The sequence below is a fragment of the Aquarana catesbeiana genome, linkage group LG12 (genome assembly GCF_042186555.1).
Source record: "Aquarana catesbeiana isolate 2022-GZ linkage group LG12, ASM4218655v1, whole genome shotgun sequence".
NCBI classification, from domain to species: Eukaryota; Metazoa; Chordata; class Amphibia; order Anura; family Ranidae; genus Aquarana; species Aquarana catesbeiana.
The window spans coordinates 45738593-45758451 of record NC_133335.1 but is presented as its reverse complement, the minus strand read 5'-3'; the positions used below and the strand labels follow the sequence as shown (position 1 = coordinate 45758451).

The 19859-nt window shown below is 45.6% G+C and overlaps 1 protein-coding gene across 2 annotated transcripts in view; it reads right to left on the bottom strand.

Moving 5' to 3' along the window:
* The window catches only part of ACE (angiotensin I converting enzyme), a 70395-nt gene extending 60645 nt beyond the window's left edge, over positions 1–9750 (bottom strand). Inside the window, exons 1-2 of one of the 2 annotated variants that reach the window (XM_073607680.1) lie at positions 9369–9750; positions 9025–9289 (exon numbers count right to left, since the gene is read on the bottom strand). In XM_073607680.1, coding sequence (XP_073463781.1) covers positions 9025–9237 — 213 coding nt within the window. In that variant the 5' untranslated portion in view covers positions 9238–9289; positions 9369–9750. Of the gene's footprint in view, positions 1–9024 lie in introns of both variants that reach the window. The other variant, XM_073607678.1, reaches the window with a different exon arrangement.
* Between the last annotated feature and the right edge of the window lie 10109 nt (positions 9751–19859).

Genomic DNA, 19859 nt, shown 5'->3' with positions numbered 1-19859 from the left:
GCCCTACTTAGAAATTCATTTTAAATTCACCACTGAGCATATTCTGAAATTTGGTCTCTATTCTGTTAGCAGCTGGATGCATACTCTGCTCAGTGTACCAAGTATGCAGCTTAGGGTAAATAAACGTGAGGGCTTTTCCTAAACTGCCCCTCCAGCTGCGCTGCAGTATGCATCTTATAGCAACCCAACCATGCTTCAAATAAAGGATCAAAGACCCAATAACCCTTGAAGAGGTAATTAGCATAGCCACAGGGGCAACGCAGGATGAAAACCTATGATGCATCCTTAGCGTGGACTGCACTGTTTTTTCTTTTCTTTTGGGATTCAGACTTTCACTCCATGCTACCCTGTGCTGTCTTTGCTAGTGGCCAGAGATGGCCGAGGGCCAGAGATAAATTGTTCCAGTTACCAATTATCGTATTTATCGGCGTATAACACGCACCCCAATTTAAGAGGGAAGTTTCAGGAAAAAAAAATACATGTTTGTGTGCCCATCCGCAGCCTGTTGAGCGCCCATCCGCAGCCTGTTGAGCGCCCATCCGCAGCCTGTTGAGCGCCCATCCGCCCCCTAAATGCAGCTCACCATTTCTCGTATGAAATCACCGAGCCGTCATCCGTTTCCTCACTCTCAGTCGGCAGTCACATACACAGTCCCGCCTCCGCCATCGGCATTGGACCAGCTCCTGTGATAGACAGAACACTGGTCCAATGCCAGTGGCGGAGGCGGGACTGTGTGTTGGAGGGCTAAGTGGAGAGGAGATGGCGGCTCGGTGATCTCCATCGGCACTCGTCCCCCTTATTCCCCTCCGAGGTACGCTGTCAGCGTATAACACACACCCGCGAATATCCCCCTATTTTCAGGGGAAAAAAGTGCGTGTTATATGCCGATAAAAACGGTATCTACACAGGATGTAAGGGCAGCCCAATGATGAAGATGCAAATACATTTGCAGCCCATCCTTGAACTTGGCTTGGACATAGGGGTTGATTTATTAAACCTGGAGAGTACAAAATCTGGTGCAGCTCTGCATAAAAACCAATCCGCTTCCAGGTTTTATTGTCAAAGCTTAATTGAACAAGCTGAAGTTAAAAGCCGATTGGCTACCATGCACAGCTGCACCAGATTTTGCACTCTCCAGCTTTAATAAATCAACCCCACTTTATACAAAAGCCAAAATGATTGGGATGTTCCGATGCTTCAATAACCTTATTATTTCAAACATGTGGAAGGGGGACGATGAATAACTGCAATGGGGAGGTTTCACCACTAGAGTCCCCATGAGTTACATGACATTAGAGGGGTATTCAGCTCACCAGCACATTTGCAATGCTGAAATGTCTGGTAATAGGTGGAGATAGGCTGGAGCTGAATAAAGCAAATCACTGATACGTAATGCACCTGTGCTGTAAAAGATGGATGGGCTCAGTGTTGCCAACCTAAAAAGATTGGAAGTTACTGACACAACACGCAAAATTTACTGACACCGCCACGTTTTTACTGCCATTTCCAACAGTTACAAAATTACAGTTTAAAAGGGAAAAAGTAAGTATTTAGGCTACAAACCAGTAAAATATGCAAGTAGCAATGTGCTTTAACCACTTTACGGACCATCGCACGCCGATACACGTCCTAACTTTGAAGAGGAATATCATTGTTATGGCAGCAGCTAGCTGCCATAACCCCGGTATCCTCTTCTTCGGCCGGTGGTCTGCTTTCCAATAAAAGCGATCTTGAGAGAACACTTTTATCAATGGCGGGAGAGGGCCTCCTGCCGCACTCCAGTGTCCTCCGCCGCTTACAGGACCTGTCGGCAGCAGCGGAGGCGATCGGATGTTACCCCTTGCTGGGTATGGAGACAAGTGAGGGGAAGATGGCCCCCACCCGTCTCCATAACATTGCAGGGCGGAAGCGACGTCAAAACGTCACTTCCGCCCATACGTCTTAAAAGGGAAATTTAAAAAAAAAAAATTTTTAAATGACAAATTTTTTTTTTTTTTTATTGCATTTTAGTGTAAATATGAGATCTGAGGTCTTTTTGACCGCAGAGCTCATATTTAAGAGGTCCTGTCATGCTTTTTTTTCTATTACAAGGGATGTTTATATCCCATGTAATAGGAATAAAAGTGACATTTTTTTTAAACAGTGTAAGAATAAAAAATAAAAAAGGTAAAATAAGTTTAAAAAAAAAAAAAACTTTTTTTTTTTTTAACGCACCCGTCCCGCCGAGCTCGGGTGTTGAAGCGAACGCATTTGTGAGTAGCACCCGCATATGAAAATGGTGTTCAAACCACATATGTGAGGTATCGCCGCGATCGGTAGAGCAAGAGCAATAATTCTAGTTCTAGACCTCCTCTGTAACTCAAAACATGCAACCTATAGAATTTTTTAAATGTCGCCTATGGAGATTTTTAATGGTAAAAATTAGTCGCCATTCCATGAGTGGGCGCAATGTTGAAGCATTACATGTTGGGTATCAATTTACTCGGTGTAACATTATCTTTCACAATAGCCACCCAGGTCCCATGCACTATGACAGACACAAGTCACGCTCAGGCACCGCCTCCACCAGACCCGCTGGCACCGCCCAAACACACTGTAGCAGGCACTCGGATGATCTTGGCTGGTTGCGGACTGAAACTGTGCATGTGCAGTTCTGAGCTGAGCGTCAGCCATGTTTCTGGCAACCTTTTCCTGTCACTGGCATTTACTGGTAGGAGAAAAGTGCCCATTTTTTACTGGCTGCAGTAAAAATATTGACCGTTGGCGACACTGGATGAGCTTGATCTCTCGCCCTACAATGATGCACTTAACGGATGACATAAAACACAAATTAGCCTGTGTAGCATCTATAAAAGGAATAGAAAATGTGACAGCAGAGAAGAAATACATACGATTCCTCCTCACTATATGAAAAATGATGTTCTTGTTTTACGATTCACTTTCATTTTTATCCTGAAATGCACTTTTACCCTAGGCAATGTTTCAATTTCCCCCTCTATTTCTCAAGTTATTTTGGGAATTCTCTGACACGGCCCAAAGCGGAGTACAGGAAACATAGATGCTTACGGTCAGGGTTTATTCTTACTATACTGGAGCATGACATTGGTTAATTAGCCTGAGAGATTTTCCTTACATGGTCTGTGTAGGACTGATAAGCCAGCACTCCATTTTATGAGGATGAGAATGTGATCACTATATTACCTATTTGACAAAAGAAATATCCTTGATTTCCTGAGTTACGTGCCACGTTGTAGTAAAAATGTAGTATTTTCACAGAAGGTAAAGCAAGATCTATTGCTCAATGCACAACCTAACACCTTAGGAACTGGCAATACAGCTTAATATAGAGGAAAGAAATTGGCAACTAACTGCATACCTATGACCAGCAGAAATGTCAGCCATAACAAAGGAATTAAAAACTATGCCGAGTTGCAAGGTTATAGAAGACTGTCCATACAAAAGCATATATAACAGTGTTGTAGAGAAGTTTAAAATGAGAAAGTCATATTTGCTGTCTTTGTTGAGTAATCAGTGGAAAACCGAGCTCCATTTACTTCATTCCCTGACTCCAAAGCAGAAAGCTGCAAAGTACTGAGATCTTGGTGCCACTTAAAAATGGATTCTTTGTAAAGATACAGAGGGTTCTTTACTGTAAGAGCGGCAAACATGTGGAATTCCCTTCCACAGGAGGTGATCTCAGCGGGGAGCATCGATAGTTTAAAAAAAAAAAAACTATTAGATAAGCACCTTAACGACCGCAACATACAGGAATATACAATGTAATACTGACATATAATCACACACATAGGTTGGACTTGATGGACTTCTGTCTTTTTTCAACCTCACCTACTATGTAACTATGATACAAAACTGTACCAGATTCAATTTTATACCACTGGAAATGGTTTGCAGAACAGCTAGCTGCACACAAATGTTTGTTACCAATCAAACATTTAGGCCAGGGGTAGGCAACCTTAACTACGTGCCTACTGGGCACTTTCTTGCCCAGGCCAATTTCCAGCGCTGTCACACTTTGAATGACAATTAAGCTTGGTCATGCTACACTGTACACAAATTAAATGTTTATATTTTTTTCCCACACAAATAGAGCTTTCTTTTGGTGGCATTTAATCACTGCTGGATTTTTTTTTTTTTTGTAAGAAATAACCCTGAAAATTTTGAAAAATAAATACATTTGTGCGCTGATGAGGCGGAACCAATAGGATGCACTGATGAGGTGGCATCAATATTCCGCACTGATGGGCAGCACTGGTGGGCGTTGATAGGCGGCACTTATTGGACACAGCCAATCACATGCTTAAAGAGCCGCATCATCTGCTCTTTACCGAGATCGGGGTAGCACAGTGTCCTAGGAACATGGCGCGGCCGCAAAACGTCACGCGCCCACAGCGGCCGTTCTAGGGAGCCGTCATATGACGTCATCCCAGAATGAGAGCCGCACCACTCCTCCGTCATTTGGCAGGTGGCAAATGATTAAAGAGGGGGAGAGCTACCTGAAAAACATGGGAGAAGTCAAAGATCACTGGGCACAGTGTCACCTCCTCACACTGGATTTAAAACCTCTAACTGCTGTACTACTGTGTCGCAATCAAGTGCATTGCACAACAATCATGGGTTTAAATCAGGTGGAGAGGAGGCAACATATCCTCGCCATCTGTCAAACACATTCTGATCACTTTTCAGAGGAGCAGCAGTGCTAGCCGAGATAAGAGATGGAGTGCAGTTGGTATTACTCTACATGGGACAGAAGCCGGCACTAGAGAGGAGGCATCAGCTTATGCAGCTCTTGCGCTCTACTGCAGATCCAACTTTACAAGTAGTCCCTCTGCATTGCTCTCTGTTTGATGCTCTTGGATGGAGAGACAACAAGCCCAGACCACGATCTACTGGTTGCTAACCCCTAATTTTAGGCAGTATAGGGTTTAAATACGTGAACTCACAAATGTAACAAAATACTGTAGTATAAGAGTACCCATAGATATAAGATGAACGTCACCTGACCACAGTCATATTGCCGATTGGTGAAAATAGGGCACACTACAACCTATAAGGGCAGCCCCCTGGTCAGCCAATTGACTGCAATAGATTTCCCAGACAAAATCATGAGAAATCAGCTCACGTATCTTTCCTGAAGTCCCACTAACTTGTATATCCACAGAGGTAGCTAAACTACACTACTGGAACACTATCTGTGCATGTATGGTTACCAGCAAAGTGTGCATTGTGGAGGACAGTAAGGAAAGGCTTAGGACACAACATACAGAAGAGTATCCTGGTGGTCAGATCTGCTGTCCCATGTCAGGGACATCAACTGTCAAATGAAAACCATGTATCCATAAAGTCTGGTGCATGACTGTCAGCCAACTAGGAACCACCATCAATTAGCCATCATGACAGGTTGTCTAACCTTACTATTGTTTCTCCCTGTAATAAGCGATGCCAGCGGTATCTGCCAGCACAGTCTATTTTTCTCTCTCCATTGCCCAAACAAGAATCATTGGCCAAGCTAAACATTCTTCTCTAGCACTAAAAATCAGGGGTGCCTGAGGGCAGTCAGTTCACTGCAGCTCGGGCACATGCCGGTAATTACAGGAACAGGTAGATGTAATCTTTTCTCAAACTGAATAGTATGCCTTCCTCTTTGTATGGCTGTTCTAACCCTAAGCAGCAAGAATTATTCGTTTTTTTAGCTGGCAAGCATTTCAAGCTATGCAAGATAATGTCTGATATCTAATGCCGTGTACACACGATCGGACTTTACGGCATACTTGGTCCGGCGTACCGGATTTCGGCGGACAATTCGATCGTGTGTGGGCTCCAGCGGACTTTGTTTTCTCAAAAGTTTGACGGACGTAGATTTGAAACATGTTTCAAATCTATCTGACGGACTCGAGTCCGGCCGAAAAGTCCGCTCGTCTGTATGCTAGTCCGACGGACAAAAACCGACGCTAGGGCAGCTATTGGCTACTGGCTATCAACTTCCTTGTTTTAGTCCGGTCGTACGTCATCACGTACGAATCCGTCGGACTTTGGTTGATCGTGTGTAGGCAAGTCCGTCCATTCGGAAAGTCCGTCGTAAAGTCCGTCGAAAAGTCCGCCGGGCAAAGTATGCCGTAAAGTCCGCTCGTGTGTACGCGGCATAAGGATTACTGCTGTTTGAAGTGTACAAGACTTTTTTCCTAGTGGTATTTTGTAAGGTGAAAGAAAAGTATACAAGACCTAGGAGTCCCACATTCATCCGCTATATACTTAAAAGATGTCATATTTGTTGTCCTTTAATTGTTTTCCTAACCGGAGTGGCAGCTACCCATCTAAACACAAACTTTTAGCTCCGCTCTCAAGTTCTTCACTGAGGGGCCCAGACCAGAGCCACACTTACTTTGCAGAAAAGGCCTGGGCCACATCCATATGCTACTCTACAACCCTCGACCCATTTCCTACTATGGCTGAGGCCTTGCATTCTGGAAGACCAGGGTCCACCATGAGAATGGGCCATCATATAGCAATTAATAGACCAAACACTCAAAAGTTGTTTTATAAAGTCGCCAGATATAAAACAAGACCAGCTCTTTAAGAGAAGGAGCAGGGGCATAGAAGCAGCGTTTCAAGACACAGGGCAAATTTAAGTATAGCTATAGGGGCAGCACAGTGACTTCATGGTTAGCACTTCTGCCATGCAACGTTGTCCTTTGTTTGAGTGCCAGTCAGTAGAGAAAAGTATTCAAATGAAAAGAATGAATAGATGAGGTCTTTTACAGAGCTGGCTTTATTATATATGTCACCCTGTGGTGGAAGGGTCACTTTGAAGGAAACCCTTCCTGGGAACAACATAAAGATTAAAATTGCTACCTCCCATTCTGCAGATGTTAGTTTGCTTACAGTTAGATTTGCCCACTAGCTGCAATATTTTGTGCATTTTACCTGAAACTAGAAGAGTAATGGTGTCTGACTTTCCAGATATGCATACTTGTTTCAGGTCAGAGACTAAGGCCCCTTTCCCATGGGCGGACCGATCAGGTCCACCTGTCAGTTTTTTTTTTTTAGGCGGGCCAGATCAGACCATCCATTGCCCTCTATGGGGTAGTGGGTGTCAACGGACATGTGTCCGTTGACACCCACCGACATCTGATCCGATCTGCTAAAAACAGATGTTCCCCATCTGTCTGGTGGATAGGAAGGGATGACAGTAGGTTGTAAATGGACAAGCTGTCCATTTACATTCAACTGCTCATAGAGAAGAGCAGGCCGTGTGTGTCCGCTCTGCATAAACGGAGCGGACACAGAACAGCCATCTGCCTGCTCAGCAGGGATTCGGCGGACAGATTCCCTCCTGAGCAGGTGGATTCCAGGACTACTGAGCTTCTCCCATCCTCTGGAACTCGCTCCCTCAATCTGTTGTACCATTTCCTACTCAGTCCACCTTTAGACGGTCTCCAAAACCTCATCTCTTTAGGAAAGTCTATCCCATCTTCACCTAACAACTAAACTTTAAAGTAGAACTCCGGGATAACCTATACTAACGTGTGTAAGAAAGATGTATATTCCCTATTTTCAGGCTGCTCTGGTCTGGTCATGTAATCTCCCCTGTCAGACAGCCAGTGGCAGGGGAGAGCGCTCTGACAAAGACTAATAAAGCTTAGAACGATGACCTTGCCCATAGGCTTCAGTGGTCCATCTGTTGTCAGTGCTCCCTCCTCTCCCTGCAGCGTTGCTGGCTGACCAGACTGAAGTGGGCAGTTTATGAGCAATTATCCCAGAATTCCACTTTAACGTTCTCCATTAAAAGGAGAAGTACGGCCAAAGCTTTTTTTAGTCGCTATGTCTATGGATCACAAGAATGCAGTCCTATGACCCATTTTCAGGCATCACTCAGCCGGTCCAGGCACTGGATTGATCTCCCGACTATACATTTGGGATCCGCCCGGCAGCTGGCCAGGCCTCTCAGTGAGCCACTGGGAGACTGAGCCAGCCCCTCTCGCCCCTGCACAGCTCTGAACTCCAGTGAGCGCTTGGGGGGGGGGGGGACGACTAAGCGATCAGCAGTGTTTGATCGCTCAGTTCTCACTGTAGAGGTGGTGAGGGACAGATGCAGCATCAGATCCACCTAGGGGGGAATATTTCTCTACTTCTATGGATCACAGGAATGCAGTCCTATGACCCATTTTCAGGCATCACTCAGCCGGTCCAGACACTGGATTGATCTCCCGACTTTACATTTGGGATCAACCCAGCAGCATGGACCGGCAGCTGGCCGGGCCTCTCGGTGAGCCACCGGGAAACTGAGCCAGCCCCTCTCGCCTCTGCACAGCTCTGAACTCTAGTGAGCGCTGGAGGGGGGAACTAAGCGATCAGCAGTGTTTGATTGCTCAGTTCTCACTGTAGAGGTGGCGAGGGACAAATGCAGCATCAGATCCACCTAGGCAGAATAATTTTTTTTTTTTTTTTGGGTGGGCTTGGGAACCTTAACTTCTTTAAACTCATCCCCACTCAGTTACTACATTTTGTATCACTTGCCCCTCCCTTGTAGATTGTTAGCGGTCATGAGCTGGACCCTCCTAACCCTTTTGTATTGTGACCATATGGTCCTTTATATTGTAAAGTGCTGTGCAAACTGTTGGCACTATATAAATCCTGTATAATATTAGCTAATAATTGCAGTCAGGATTGTTTAACAATAAGCAATGTATGAATGTAGTGTAACCATGCATTCCTCAGCTACCTTTTCAGATCTTGTACTTTGCATCAAAACCTGTGGCTCTTCCTCAACTTCTATAGGATTTGGGTGGAATGTTTGGGTTTTGCCTATTTTGCCCAGTACAGACCCATCTGATCTATTATAGGTTGAGACCATTCGATCATTTCCATGGTTTATCGGCTCGCTGAATACAATCTAACATTGGGTAGCGAACTATAGTAAAAAAAGGTGAAGCTCAGCGCTGGGAAGAGCCGCTGAGAGCGGTCAGCAATGTCGGACTAGCTGAGGTCTATTTCTGGTCGGCTTACCTGGAGCTGGGAGTTATGTTCTGTTAGGTTGGTGTTGTAGGTCCAGCTGGCTTCCACACTCTTGTACAGGATCAGTTCGGCTGTGCTGTTGAAGTCATTGATAAATCGCTGTGCGTCCGCTTCTGTGGACCCATAATTGCCGGGCAGGTAGCTGTTGTCCAAGGCTAGAGAGCTCCCCAGAAGGAGCAAACCCAGGAGGACCATCCGGACCATCTCAGCGCTCTGACCAGCAGGTGCTCCCCCGGTTCACCTTCGCCCCCCTCCCCTGTAGTGAGACAAGAGTCACGGTGTAAGGTCTTTATATCAATAAAAAAAAAAAAGAGAGAAAGCCAACCCTCTGCTACCTCCTCATAGAGATAAGACACGGGCTGTCCCTCTCCATTCTACAGCATTGTCACCCATCACACGATTCCAAAGTCCTTCCAACACCTCGTCCACCTTCTTCTGACAGCTGCTGCCTTCTTCTCTCGTCTTTCTCAGCACCACATCCAACAGCATCTCAACTCCTTGCTTGTAATCCCATGGTCTGCCGAGGAGAGAAGACAATACACAGTCTTCTACTTCTCACTGCACTTCCAGCATAGCCCTTCTTCGTCTATCTGCACTGCCCTCTGTCACACAGCAGTCTATTAGTATATGCTCTGCCCTCTTCTTCCATATCCCCCCCTACACTGTGCCCTACACACTGTGCCCACATCCTAGCACTTGCTTCATAGTTTTATCACACTGCACATATTGCCCCCTACAGGAAACTGCACTGCATCATCTGCCCTTTCACAGTGTACAGCAAGTCTATACAGTGCCATTTCCAAATATCTGTGTCCTATTCCCTCTATAGCAGTGGTTCTCAACCTTCTAGTGCCATGAACCCTTGATAAAATTTCCCAAGTTGTGGGGACCCCTAACAGTATAATTATTTTTGTAGCATGGGTTGTCAGCACCCAAGGCAAGACAAGTAATTTGTGCCCCTAACCAGGGGCAGATCCGGGGGGGGGGGGGGGGGGGGGAATGCGGGTGAGTGAGCCGGCGGGCGGCTCCGTAGGTGAGAGAGCCGCCGGGCGGCTCCATATGTGAAAGAGCCGCCGGGCGGCTCTGCGGAGGGAGACAGCGGCAGTGGCGCTGTTAGGTGGGTGCGGTCCGCACCGGGTGACACCCGCCAGAGGGGTGACACCCGTAGGTAGCGGCACGCACCGCTAACACCGCCCGCTGACCTGATCCTCAGGTCTTGCGCTGTCTGTGTGCCTCAGCGCAGCGGACTGAAGCCGCCTCCCCCTCCTCTCTGTTTACATCCACACAGGAGGAGGAGGAGCCCGAGGGACACACACGGCTGTGTGCATCTGTCTGCGCTGTTCTGAGGTCTGTAAACTTCATGTATATGTGGGTTGACATGTGCAGGGGGGATTCTATATTAATGGGGGGCTCTGCACTGAGGGGGGATTCTATATTAATGGGGGTTCTGCACTGAGGGGGGATTCTATATTAATGGGGTTCTGCACTGAGGGGGGATTCTATACTAATGGGGGGCTCTGCACTGAGGGGGGATTCTATACTAATGGGGGGCTCTGTACTGAGGGGGGATTCTATACTAATGTGGGCTCTGCACTGAGGGGGGATTCTATACTAATGGGGGCTCTGCACTGAGGGGGGATTCTATACTAATGGGGGCTCTGCACTGAGGGGCAATTCTATACTAATGGGGGATTACAACATCTCTCTGCTGCCTGTCTCTGGGACACAAGAGACCACCTTAGCAGGTGGCAAGTGACAATCTTCATCTGGTGACAGGCGACGTGGCAAGAGACAATCCGCAACATGTGGCAGGCGATGTGGCAAGTGACAATCTGCAGCTGGTGACAGGTGACGTGGCAAGTGACAAACTCGGGGCTTCCACTGATTCTGCATTATGGTGAGTTAAACTATTTAATTTTTTACAACAATGTAATAATAGTAATAATGCGCTTCAATCATCCTGACACCATAACAACCATGGTGCCGTGATGGTTGAAGCGCCAACACCAGCCTTTTCCCCGATACATGTACCCAGAAAAAAAAAAAATTTTTCTGGCAGTGCCCCTCCCGAGACTAGACTCTGGATCTGCCCCTGCCCCTAACCCAGTCCCTTCCACTCATACAGTATTAACACCCCTTATGGTACATTTTAGGATGTACCACTCTTTCTCTTTGTTCTCCTTTCTTTCCCTTTCATCTCTATCTTAATTTCTTGTCCCCCCCCCCCCATCCCTCTCTCTAGCCGCCTTTCTTGTTCTCTTATTCTCTCTCTCCGTTTTTCTTTGTTCCTCCACCTCTTTTCCTCTCCCTTCCATTCTCCATTTTTATTCCTTCTCTTACTCCTTGGCAGGGAGTTGGCATAAGTGGCAGTGCTGGGGGGAGTTCTGATCAGCCAACTTGGGTGCTCTTGATCAAGGTCATTTACTATCTGAAAACTGTACTGGGGATTTTTAATGGCAACTCTAATCACAGGTTCACTGTGTCTCTGACTTTGTGGTGTCGCCCAGCAGTGACACCTATGCCGAATCAGGAGATAGGGTCTCCTCCAGCCCCTCCCACTTCACATTCCTCACCAGTCAGCTGACCTCTAGTCTCTGTCCCCCAGCCATGCCGTGAACTGAATGGGTGGCTGAGAAGAGGCTGAGTGGGCGGCTGTGGGCTCCAGGGACAGCCCTGCTGGGCAACAGCGAAAAGGCAGGGAGAGGAGCGTGGGCTTTAGGAACAGCCCAGGATTCGGTGACCCCTGGCAAATCTTCATTCAACCCCCGAGGGGGTCCCGACCCCCAGGTTGAGAACCACTGTCCTACAGGAAACTGCACCATCTGCCCTTTCCAAATATCTGTGTCCTATCCCCCCCCCACACACACACACACACACACACACACACACACACACACACACACACACCGGAAACTACGCTGTATCATTTGCCCTTTCCATATATCTATGTCCTTTTCCCCCGTACAGGAAACTGCACCATTTGCCCTTTCACAGTGCACAGAGAGTGTATAAAGTGCCCTTTTCAAATATCTATGTCAAATTCCCCCTACGGGAAACAACATCACATCAACTGCCCTTTCACAATATCCATGTCCTATTCCACATGCATACCAATGCGCTATATTGCACTGTCCTCTCCATATGACAGCCTAAATGTGCTGCACATAGTCTTTAAAAAGGTAATCTCACTTTCGTTGGGAAAAAAAAAGAAAAAAAAAAAAAAAGGGAAGTGTATGTATGTACACACACACACACACACGAGAATAAAAAGTATTTGATCCCCTTTTGTTTTTATATGTTTTCCCACTGACAAAGAAAAGATCAGCACATAATTTTAATGGTAGGTTTATTTTAACAGCGGGGAGACAGAATAACAAAAATATCCAGAAAATTAAAAAAGGTTTTTTTTAACTTAAAAAAGTTAAAAAAAAGTTAAAGCGGAGTTCCACCCTAAAGTGGAACTTCTGCTCATCGGATTCCTCCCCCCCTCCAGTGTCACAATTGGCACCTTTCAGGGGGGAGGGGGGTGCAGATATCTGTATGATACAGGTATCTGCACCCACTTCCGGGTATAGCTAGCTGCAGACTCCCCGCCCATCCCCGTTGTGTTGTGGGAAATACACAGTTCCCACAACACAACGGGGACCAGTGTAGACGCGCAGCGCAACTCGCACATGCGCAGTAGGGAACCGGGCAGGGAAGCCGCAACGCTTCACTTCCTGATTCCCTCAGTGAGAATGGCGGCGGCAGCACCCGAGGATCGAGGGACGGTTCGGTCTCGGGTGCCGACATCGCTGGACCCCGGGACAGGTAAGTGTCCTTATTTTAAAAGTCAGCAGCTGCAGTATTTGCAGCTGCTGACATCTAAATTTTTTTTTTTTAGCGAAACTCCGCTTTAAAAATTGATTTGCATTTTAATAAGTGAAATAAGTATTTGATCCCCTATCAATCAGCAAGATTTGACTCCCTGGTGTCTTCTATACAGGTAACAAGCCGAGATTAGGAGCACTCTTAAAGGGAGTACTCCTAATCTCAGCTCTTTACCTGTATATAAAGACCTGTCCACAGAAGCAATCAGATTCCAATCTCTTCCACCATGGCCAAGACCAAAGAGCTGTCCAAGGATGTCAGGGACAAGATTGTAGGCCTACACAAGGCTGGAATAGGCTACAAGACCATCGCCAAGCAGCTTGGTGAAAGGGTGACAGCAGTTGGTGCGATTATTTGTAAAAGGAAGGAACACAAAATAACAGTCTGGGGCTCCATGCAAGATCTCACCTTGTGGGAGTTTTAAGGACCATGAGAACAGTGAGGAATCAGCCCAGAACTACACAGGAGAATCTGGTCAATGATCTCAAGGCAGCTGGGACCATAGTCACCAAGAAAACAATTGGTAACACACTACGCCATGAAGGACTGAAATCCTGCAGCGCCCGCAAGGTCCCCCTTCTCAAGAAAGCACATGTACAGGACCATCAGAAGTTTGCTAATGAACATCTGAATGATTCAGAGGCGAACAGAGGCATCAATTCGCTGTGCTCGGAGAAGGAAGAGGAGGAATGCTGCCTATGACCCCAAGAACACCATCCCCGCCATCAAACATAGAGGTGGAAATGTTTGGGGCAGTGGCAGCTGGTGGGCTTTTTTTTTGGGGGGGGGGCAGCAAACAACCACCACTGACCCCACCCCCAGCAGGACTAAACCAGCACAACCCCCCTGCTGCACTTAACCAGCACAACCCTAAACCCCCCCCGGCGGCATTTACCAGCACTCCTCTCGCCCGCCTGCTCACTGTCTGCCTGGCACCTACCCCAACTTTGTGGCTGGTCAGGCAGCGGTCGACAGCGGTGAGCTGTGGGATGGGAGGCGGGTCAGGCAGCGTGTGACAGCAGCGAGCTGTGGGTCAGGCGGTGGCTCCTGTATCCTCCATGCTTCTGCCCTGCGTCTCTTCTTTCCACCTGCTGGGCGTCCAAAAGGATCACCTGTTCATTCAGCCAATCAGGTGACGGGTTTCAGACCCGCTTCCTGATTGGCCTAGAGGAAGATTAGTGTGGAGATAAATATTCGTTATCACACAACTGGGTTGGCATCCGGCGCAATGCTCTGCACCCAGAGCCCACCCTTTTTTGAAGCCTATTAGAGCACATGCTTAAGAAAAACCAACCCCCCATTGGAATCCATGGTTCGGCGTCCCTGCATTGCAAAGCTCATGGATGGGGGGGGGGGGGCATAATGGACAGGCTGCCACTGCTTTGGGGGTGTTTTTCTGCCAAGGGGACAGGATAACTTCACTGCATCAAAGGGATGATGGGCGGGGCCATATACCCATCAAATCTTGGGTGAGAACCTCCTTCCCTCAGCCAGGGCATTGAAAATGGGTAGTGGATGGATATTCCAGCATGACAATGACCCACAACACACAGCCAAGGCAACAAAGGAGTGGCTCAAGAAGACGCACATTAAGGTCCTGGAGTGTCCCAGCCAGTCTCCAGACGTTAATCCCATAGAAAATATGTGGAGGGAGCCGAAGGTTCAAGTTAGTTCCAGTGAAGGGAACTCCTAGGGCATCAACATACCAAGACATTTTGAACAAATTTCATGCGCCTAACTGTGGGAAGAGTTTGGGGATGGCCCCTTCCTGTTCTAACATGATTTTGCACCGGTGCAAAGCAAGGACCATAAAGATGAGCGAGTTTGGGGTGGTGGTGGTGGTGGTGGGGGGGGGGGGGGGAACTTGACTGGCCTGCACAGAGTCCTGACCTCAACCCAATAGAACACCTTTGGGATGAATTAGAGCAGAGAAGAATGGTGAAGAATGGTCAAACATTCCCATAGACACACTCCTAAACCTTGTGGACAGCCTTCCCAGAAGAGTTGAAGCTGTTATAGCTGCAAAGGGTGGGCCAACTCAATGTTGAACCCTACGGACGAAGACTGGGATGCCATTAAAATTAATGTGCGTGTAAAGGCAGGCGTCACAATACTTTTGGTAAAATATAAATATATATCTCTAACGAGATAGATTTTACATACATACACACAGATAATATTTATATATATATATATATATATATATATATATATATATATATATATATATATATATATATATACATATATACACACACATATACATATATACACACACACACATACATATACACACACACACAAGCAACCACAGGCAATATTGTAATTTATTTGGTATTAGAACTTATATTTCTTTTTCAATCTACAGGGCTATTTTCTGTAAAATATGACAATCCAGGAGGTGAAAAAAAAAAGTATATATTATATATATCCAGTTTGTGAGATTTTTCTAAAAGCGAATTTCTAAAAAGGAATGCGGACCCTGCCACTCTCCTCAATAGAGCCCTGCAAAGTGCATCAGCTTATCAAAAATGGGGAAAAGAAAAAAAAATTTTCACACATCCATCTATATCTATATCACCCATCCAGATTCAATTCTGCACAACACATGAACAAAGAGCTATTCCTTCAGAACAGAAATAGTTAGGACTCTACAACAAAGTTTGTTATAATCCTTGGTTACATGGTTAACTCAGTGCTGAACTTCTAGCAGATAGAAAGGAAAAAAAAAAAAAAAAACACACACACACACACACACACACACACACACACACACACACACACACAACTACAGTTGCATATTCCTGTAAGCAAGCATCTATTTTTACATACAACCCGTATTAATCTGGCCATACATTGTAATATTCCTTTTGTTCAGCCCCATGTGAAAGAGAAAAATCGATAGATTCCCCCTACAGTATGGATAGAAGAATCTCTCCTGCCAGCTATTGTATTTATACATCTGACACTCACAGATGTCAGAATACCCAACAGCGATTGCATTTGATTGGATGCAGCTACTCTTTAGACAATAATTTTCTGACCAGCTCCTTTGATTTTAAAGAGAAGAAGAAGTGCTTTTTTTCCCCCCTCTATTATTTTTTTCTTCCTAGGAGCCTGTAAAGCATTGCGCACATGATCAGCAGATCACGGGTGCATTGTCAGGCAGACTCTCAGGATGGCTACAGTGGGGAAAATTATTTGATCCCCTGCAGATTTTGTAAGTTTTCCCACTTACAAAGAAATAAAGGATTTATAATTTTTATGATAGGTGCATTTAAAAATAATAGAGACAGAATATCAACCAAAAAAAAAAAAAAAAACGATACAAATGTTATAAATTGAGTTGCAGTTCAGTGAGTAAAATAAATATTTGATCCCTCTGCAAAACATGACTTCGTACTTGGTGGAGAAACCCTTGTTGGCAATCACAGAGGTCAGACGTTTCTTGTAGTCGGTTACCAGGTTTGTACACATCTCAGGAGGGATTTTGGTCCACTCCGCTTTACAAATCTTCTCTAAATCCTTAAGGTCTCTTGAAGATTCAGCTCCCGCCATACATTTTCCATAGGATTAAGGTCTGGAGTCTGGCTAGGCCACTCCATGACCTTAATGTGCTTCTTCTTGAGCCACTCCTTTGTTGCCTCGGTGGGATGTTTTGGGTCATTGTCATGCTGGAAGACCCATCCACGACACATCTTCAGTGTTCTGGCTGAGGAAAGAATGTTCTCATCCAAGATTTTACAATTCATGGCTCTGTCCATTGGCCCCTCAATGCGGCAAAGTTGGCCTGTAACTTTAGCAGAGAAACCGCCCCAAAGCATAAGGTTTCCATCTCCGTGCTTGACTGTAGGGATGGTGTTCTTGGGGTCATCGTCAGCATTTTTCTTCCCCCAAATATTGAGAGTCAAGTTAATGCCAAAGAGCTTAATTTTGGTCTCATCTGACCACAGCACTTTCTCCCAATCCTTCTCCGAATCATTACCATGTTTATTGGCAAACTTCAGATGGGCCTGTACATGGACCTTGCAAACGCGACAGGATTTCAATCCATGGCGGCGTATTGTGTTATCAATAGTTTGTTTTGTTACTGTGGTCCCAACTGCCTTGAGATCATTCACAAGCTCCTCCCGTGTAGTTCTGGGCTTATCCCTCACTTCTCTCATGATCATCCTTAACCCATGAGGTGAAATCTTGTATGGAGCTCCAGACCGAGGGCGATTGATGATTATCTTGCATTTCTTCCATTTGCTGATGGTGTTGTAGCCAATTCCAGCCTTGTCTGTAGCCAATTCCAGCAGGTCTATAATCTTGTTCCCGACGTCCTTTGACAGCACTTTGGTCTTACCCATGATGGTGAAGTTTGAATGAAAGAAAGATTCTGTGGACAGGTGTCTTTTATACACATAACGAGTTGTCGTTAGGAGCACCTTCTTAAAATTGACAGGACTAATCTGTGTACCACATGAGCACATACTGTAGCCAGTCTGTGGGAGCCAGAATTATTATTGGTTGGTAGGGGATCAAATACTTATTTTACTCACTGAACTGCAACTCAATTTATAACATTTGTATTGGAGTTTTTCTGGATTTTTTGTTTAAATTCTGTCTCTATCATTTAAAACGCACCTATCATTTCTTCATTTCATTTCTTTGTAAGTGGGTAAAAGTACAAGATCTGCAGGGGAAACCAGCAGTTGACCTTGCATTGTGGGTACAACCCTACTGCAAAAGAGGACTTATAGTCCTCCCGGAGTTAGGCTTTAAAGTGGTTGTAAACCAATTACAACCACTTTAACCTACAGGTAAGCCTAGATTAAGGCTTACCTGTAGGTGCAAGAAATATCTCCCAAACCTAAAAGGTTTATGAGATTTTTGCAGAAATAGCTGCACCAATGTCTACGTAGACATTGACTGCAGGCACACTGAGCGTGCCGTTTCTAACGGCGATCATGCCGTTATTGGCGGCACCAGCACACACGCGTGGGAGTGACGTCATCGGCCCTCGTTCGCCTCTTCCGATGGCGCCATCTATCTCGGAGTGACTTCTGGGTATCGCGGCTCCAGCGCTGTGACTGGCCAGAGCTGCGATACCCGGAAGTCACTCTGAGATAGATGGCACCGTCGGAGGAGGCGAACGAGGGCCGATGCGGGGGCTTCGATCTCAGGTAAGTAATTCATAATGAGCTAGTATGCTATGCATACTAGCTCATTATGCCTTTGTCTTGCAGGGCGTTTTTTTTGTTTTGTTTTTTTTTCAGAGGCTTTACTTCCTCTTTAAGTCCTCATGCATTTATTTTAATAAATGCAGGAGAAATGGATTGGGGAAAGCACGAAAAAACTTGAAATCTCTGGCACACAGATGTCAAAATGCATGTATCCAGATGGGTTTGGAAGTCATTTCTAAAACACATCTGGAAGCAGTAATGCTTTTCTATGGCTGTAGGCAGTGAGGTGACGCCACTGTTCTCCTTAGAGTGGAACTAAATGCTCACTCAACATTGACCATTGATCCTTTTGCTACTAGAATTGTAAATGGGTAGAAAGCTATATTATATTGAGGCCCTTCAAACCTTTTTTTTTTTTTTTTTTACTTTTTTTTAGTTGCTTTGTGGTTTCTAGCCTAGGCCAAAATGATGTCATACATCCCAGGAATCTACCTGTCAATGTCTTTTTCCCCTTTCACGTGGAGCAGAGGATGAGGGGCTTTCTAAGCTAAGCACACCCTCCTGCCTGCGTTACTAAGCTAAAGGCTGATAGATTTTAGGAACTAAACACTAAATGAACCATCTGCCCTTGCTTAAGATGGTCACAGCTAGAAAACGCTGGGGGTGTTTTTCAAAGTGTCTTCTTAACAAAATAAAGCATGGAGACTTGGATGGATGGGTGGGTTTGCTTTGCATATTAAGACTGAATTGAATAGCATTTTAAGTTTGTGGTGCTCAGATACAGTTTAGTTCCACGTTAAGCCCTCATTCACACAGACCTCCTGCATTTGTTATATTTAATTGCAGGAAAAATTATCTGGGGAGTAAGCTTAAAGTGGTACTCAACTCAAGTTTTTTTAAAATTGCAGTCAGGTAGGGTTTTTATGACAGAAGAGACCCTATCAGTCTTTTTCTGTCAAATGCTTCCCTCTGCCTGTGAGCTGTAACATACACTAAGCTGTGCATGGGCAGCTCAGAGTACATTTCTGACACCCACTCTGTTCCATGATGATGTAACTCCCGTGCGCATGCGCGAGGGTGAAATCAACCCGGCTGGTCCATTCAATCGGCGGAACAGTCAGATCCCAAAAGGGGTTCCCAAAACTTGGCAAAATTGGAAGCAATTGGAGGGCTTCCTTTGACAGGCAAGTCAGAATGTGGGAATATGTGGTGCATACTAGCACATTATGGCATAAACCACCTGGGGGCCCATTTAGTTAAAAAAAGTCCCCATGCACAATGGCATTTAAAATACATGCCTCCAGATGCATTTGGAGGTACTTTGCTAAATACATCTACAAGCTTGTAATGCTTTTCTACGGCTGAATGCACACCTAGATGTTTTGGAGCGTCTAGGTCAGCCGTTCTCAACTAGAGTTCCTCCATAGGTTACATGAGCTGTGGCTGATTGACCTCCCATGCGATTGTGCCTGCATTGTTCCAGGGCTAACACCACTTGGAAGAACCAGCAACATAACACCACATCTCTTTTTTTAGCTGTTTATAAGGGTGGCAGCCTGACCACCACTGGGGCTCCCCGAGGCTTGAAAATTATTTCCAGGGTTTCCTTTGAAAAAAAAAAAAAAAAAATTTTGAAAGTTTTGTCTAGGTGCATTCAGTCTGGCTGCGTTTACACAAAGAAATATTTGGTTTCAGGACCCTTTAGCCTGGTCTTAAACAGCAAAAACGCATGTAAGCACGTGACAATTTAGAGCGCATTCAGCTACAGAAAAGCATTACATGCTTCCA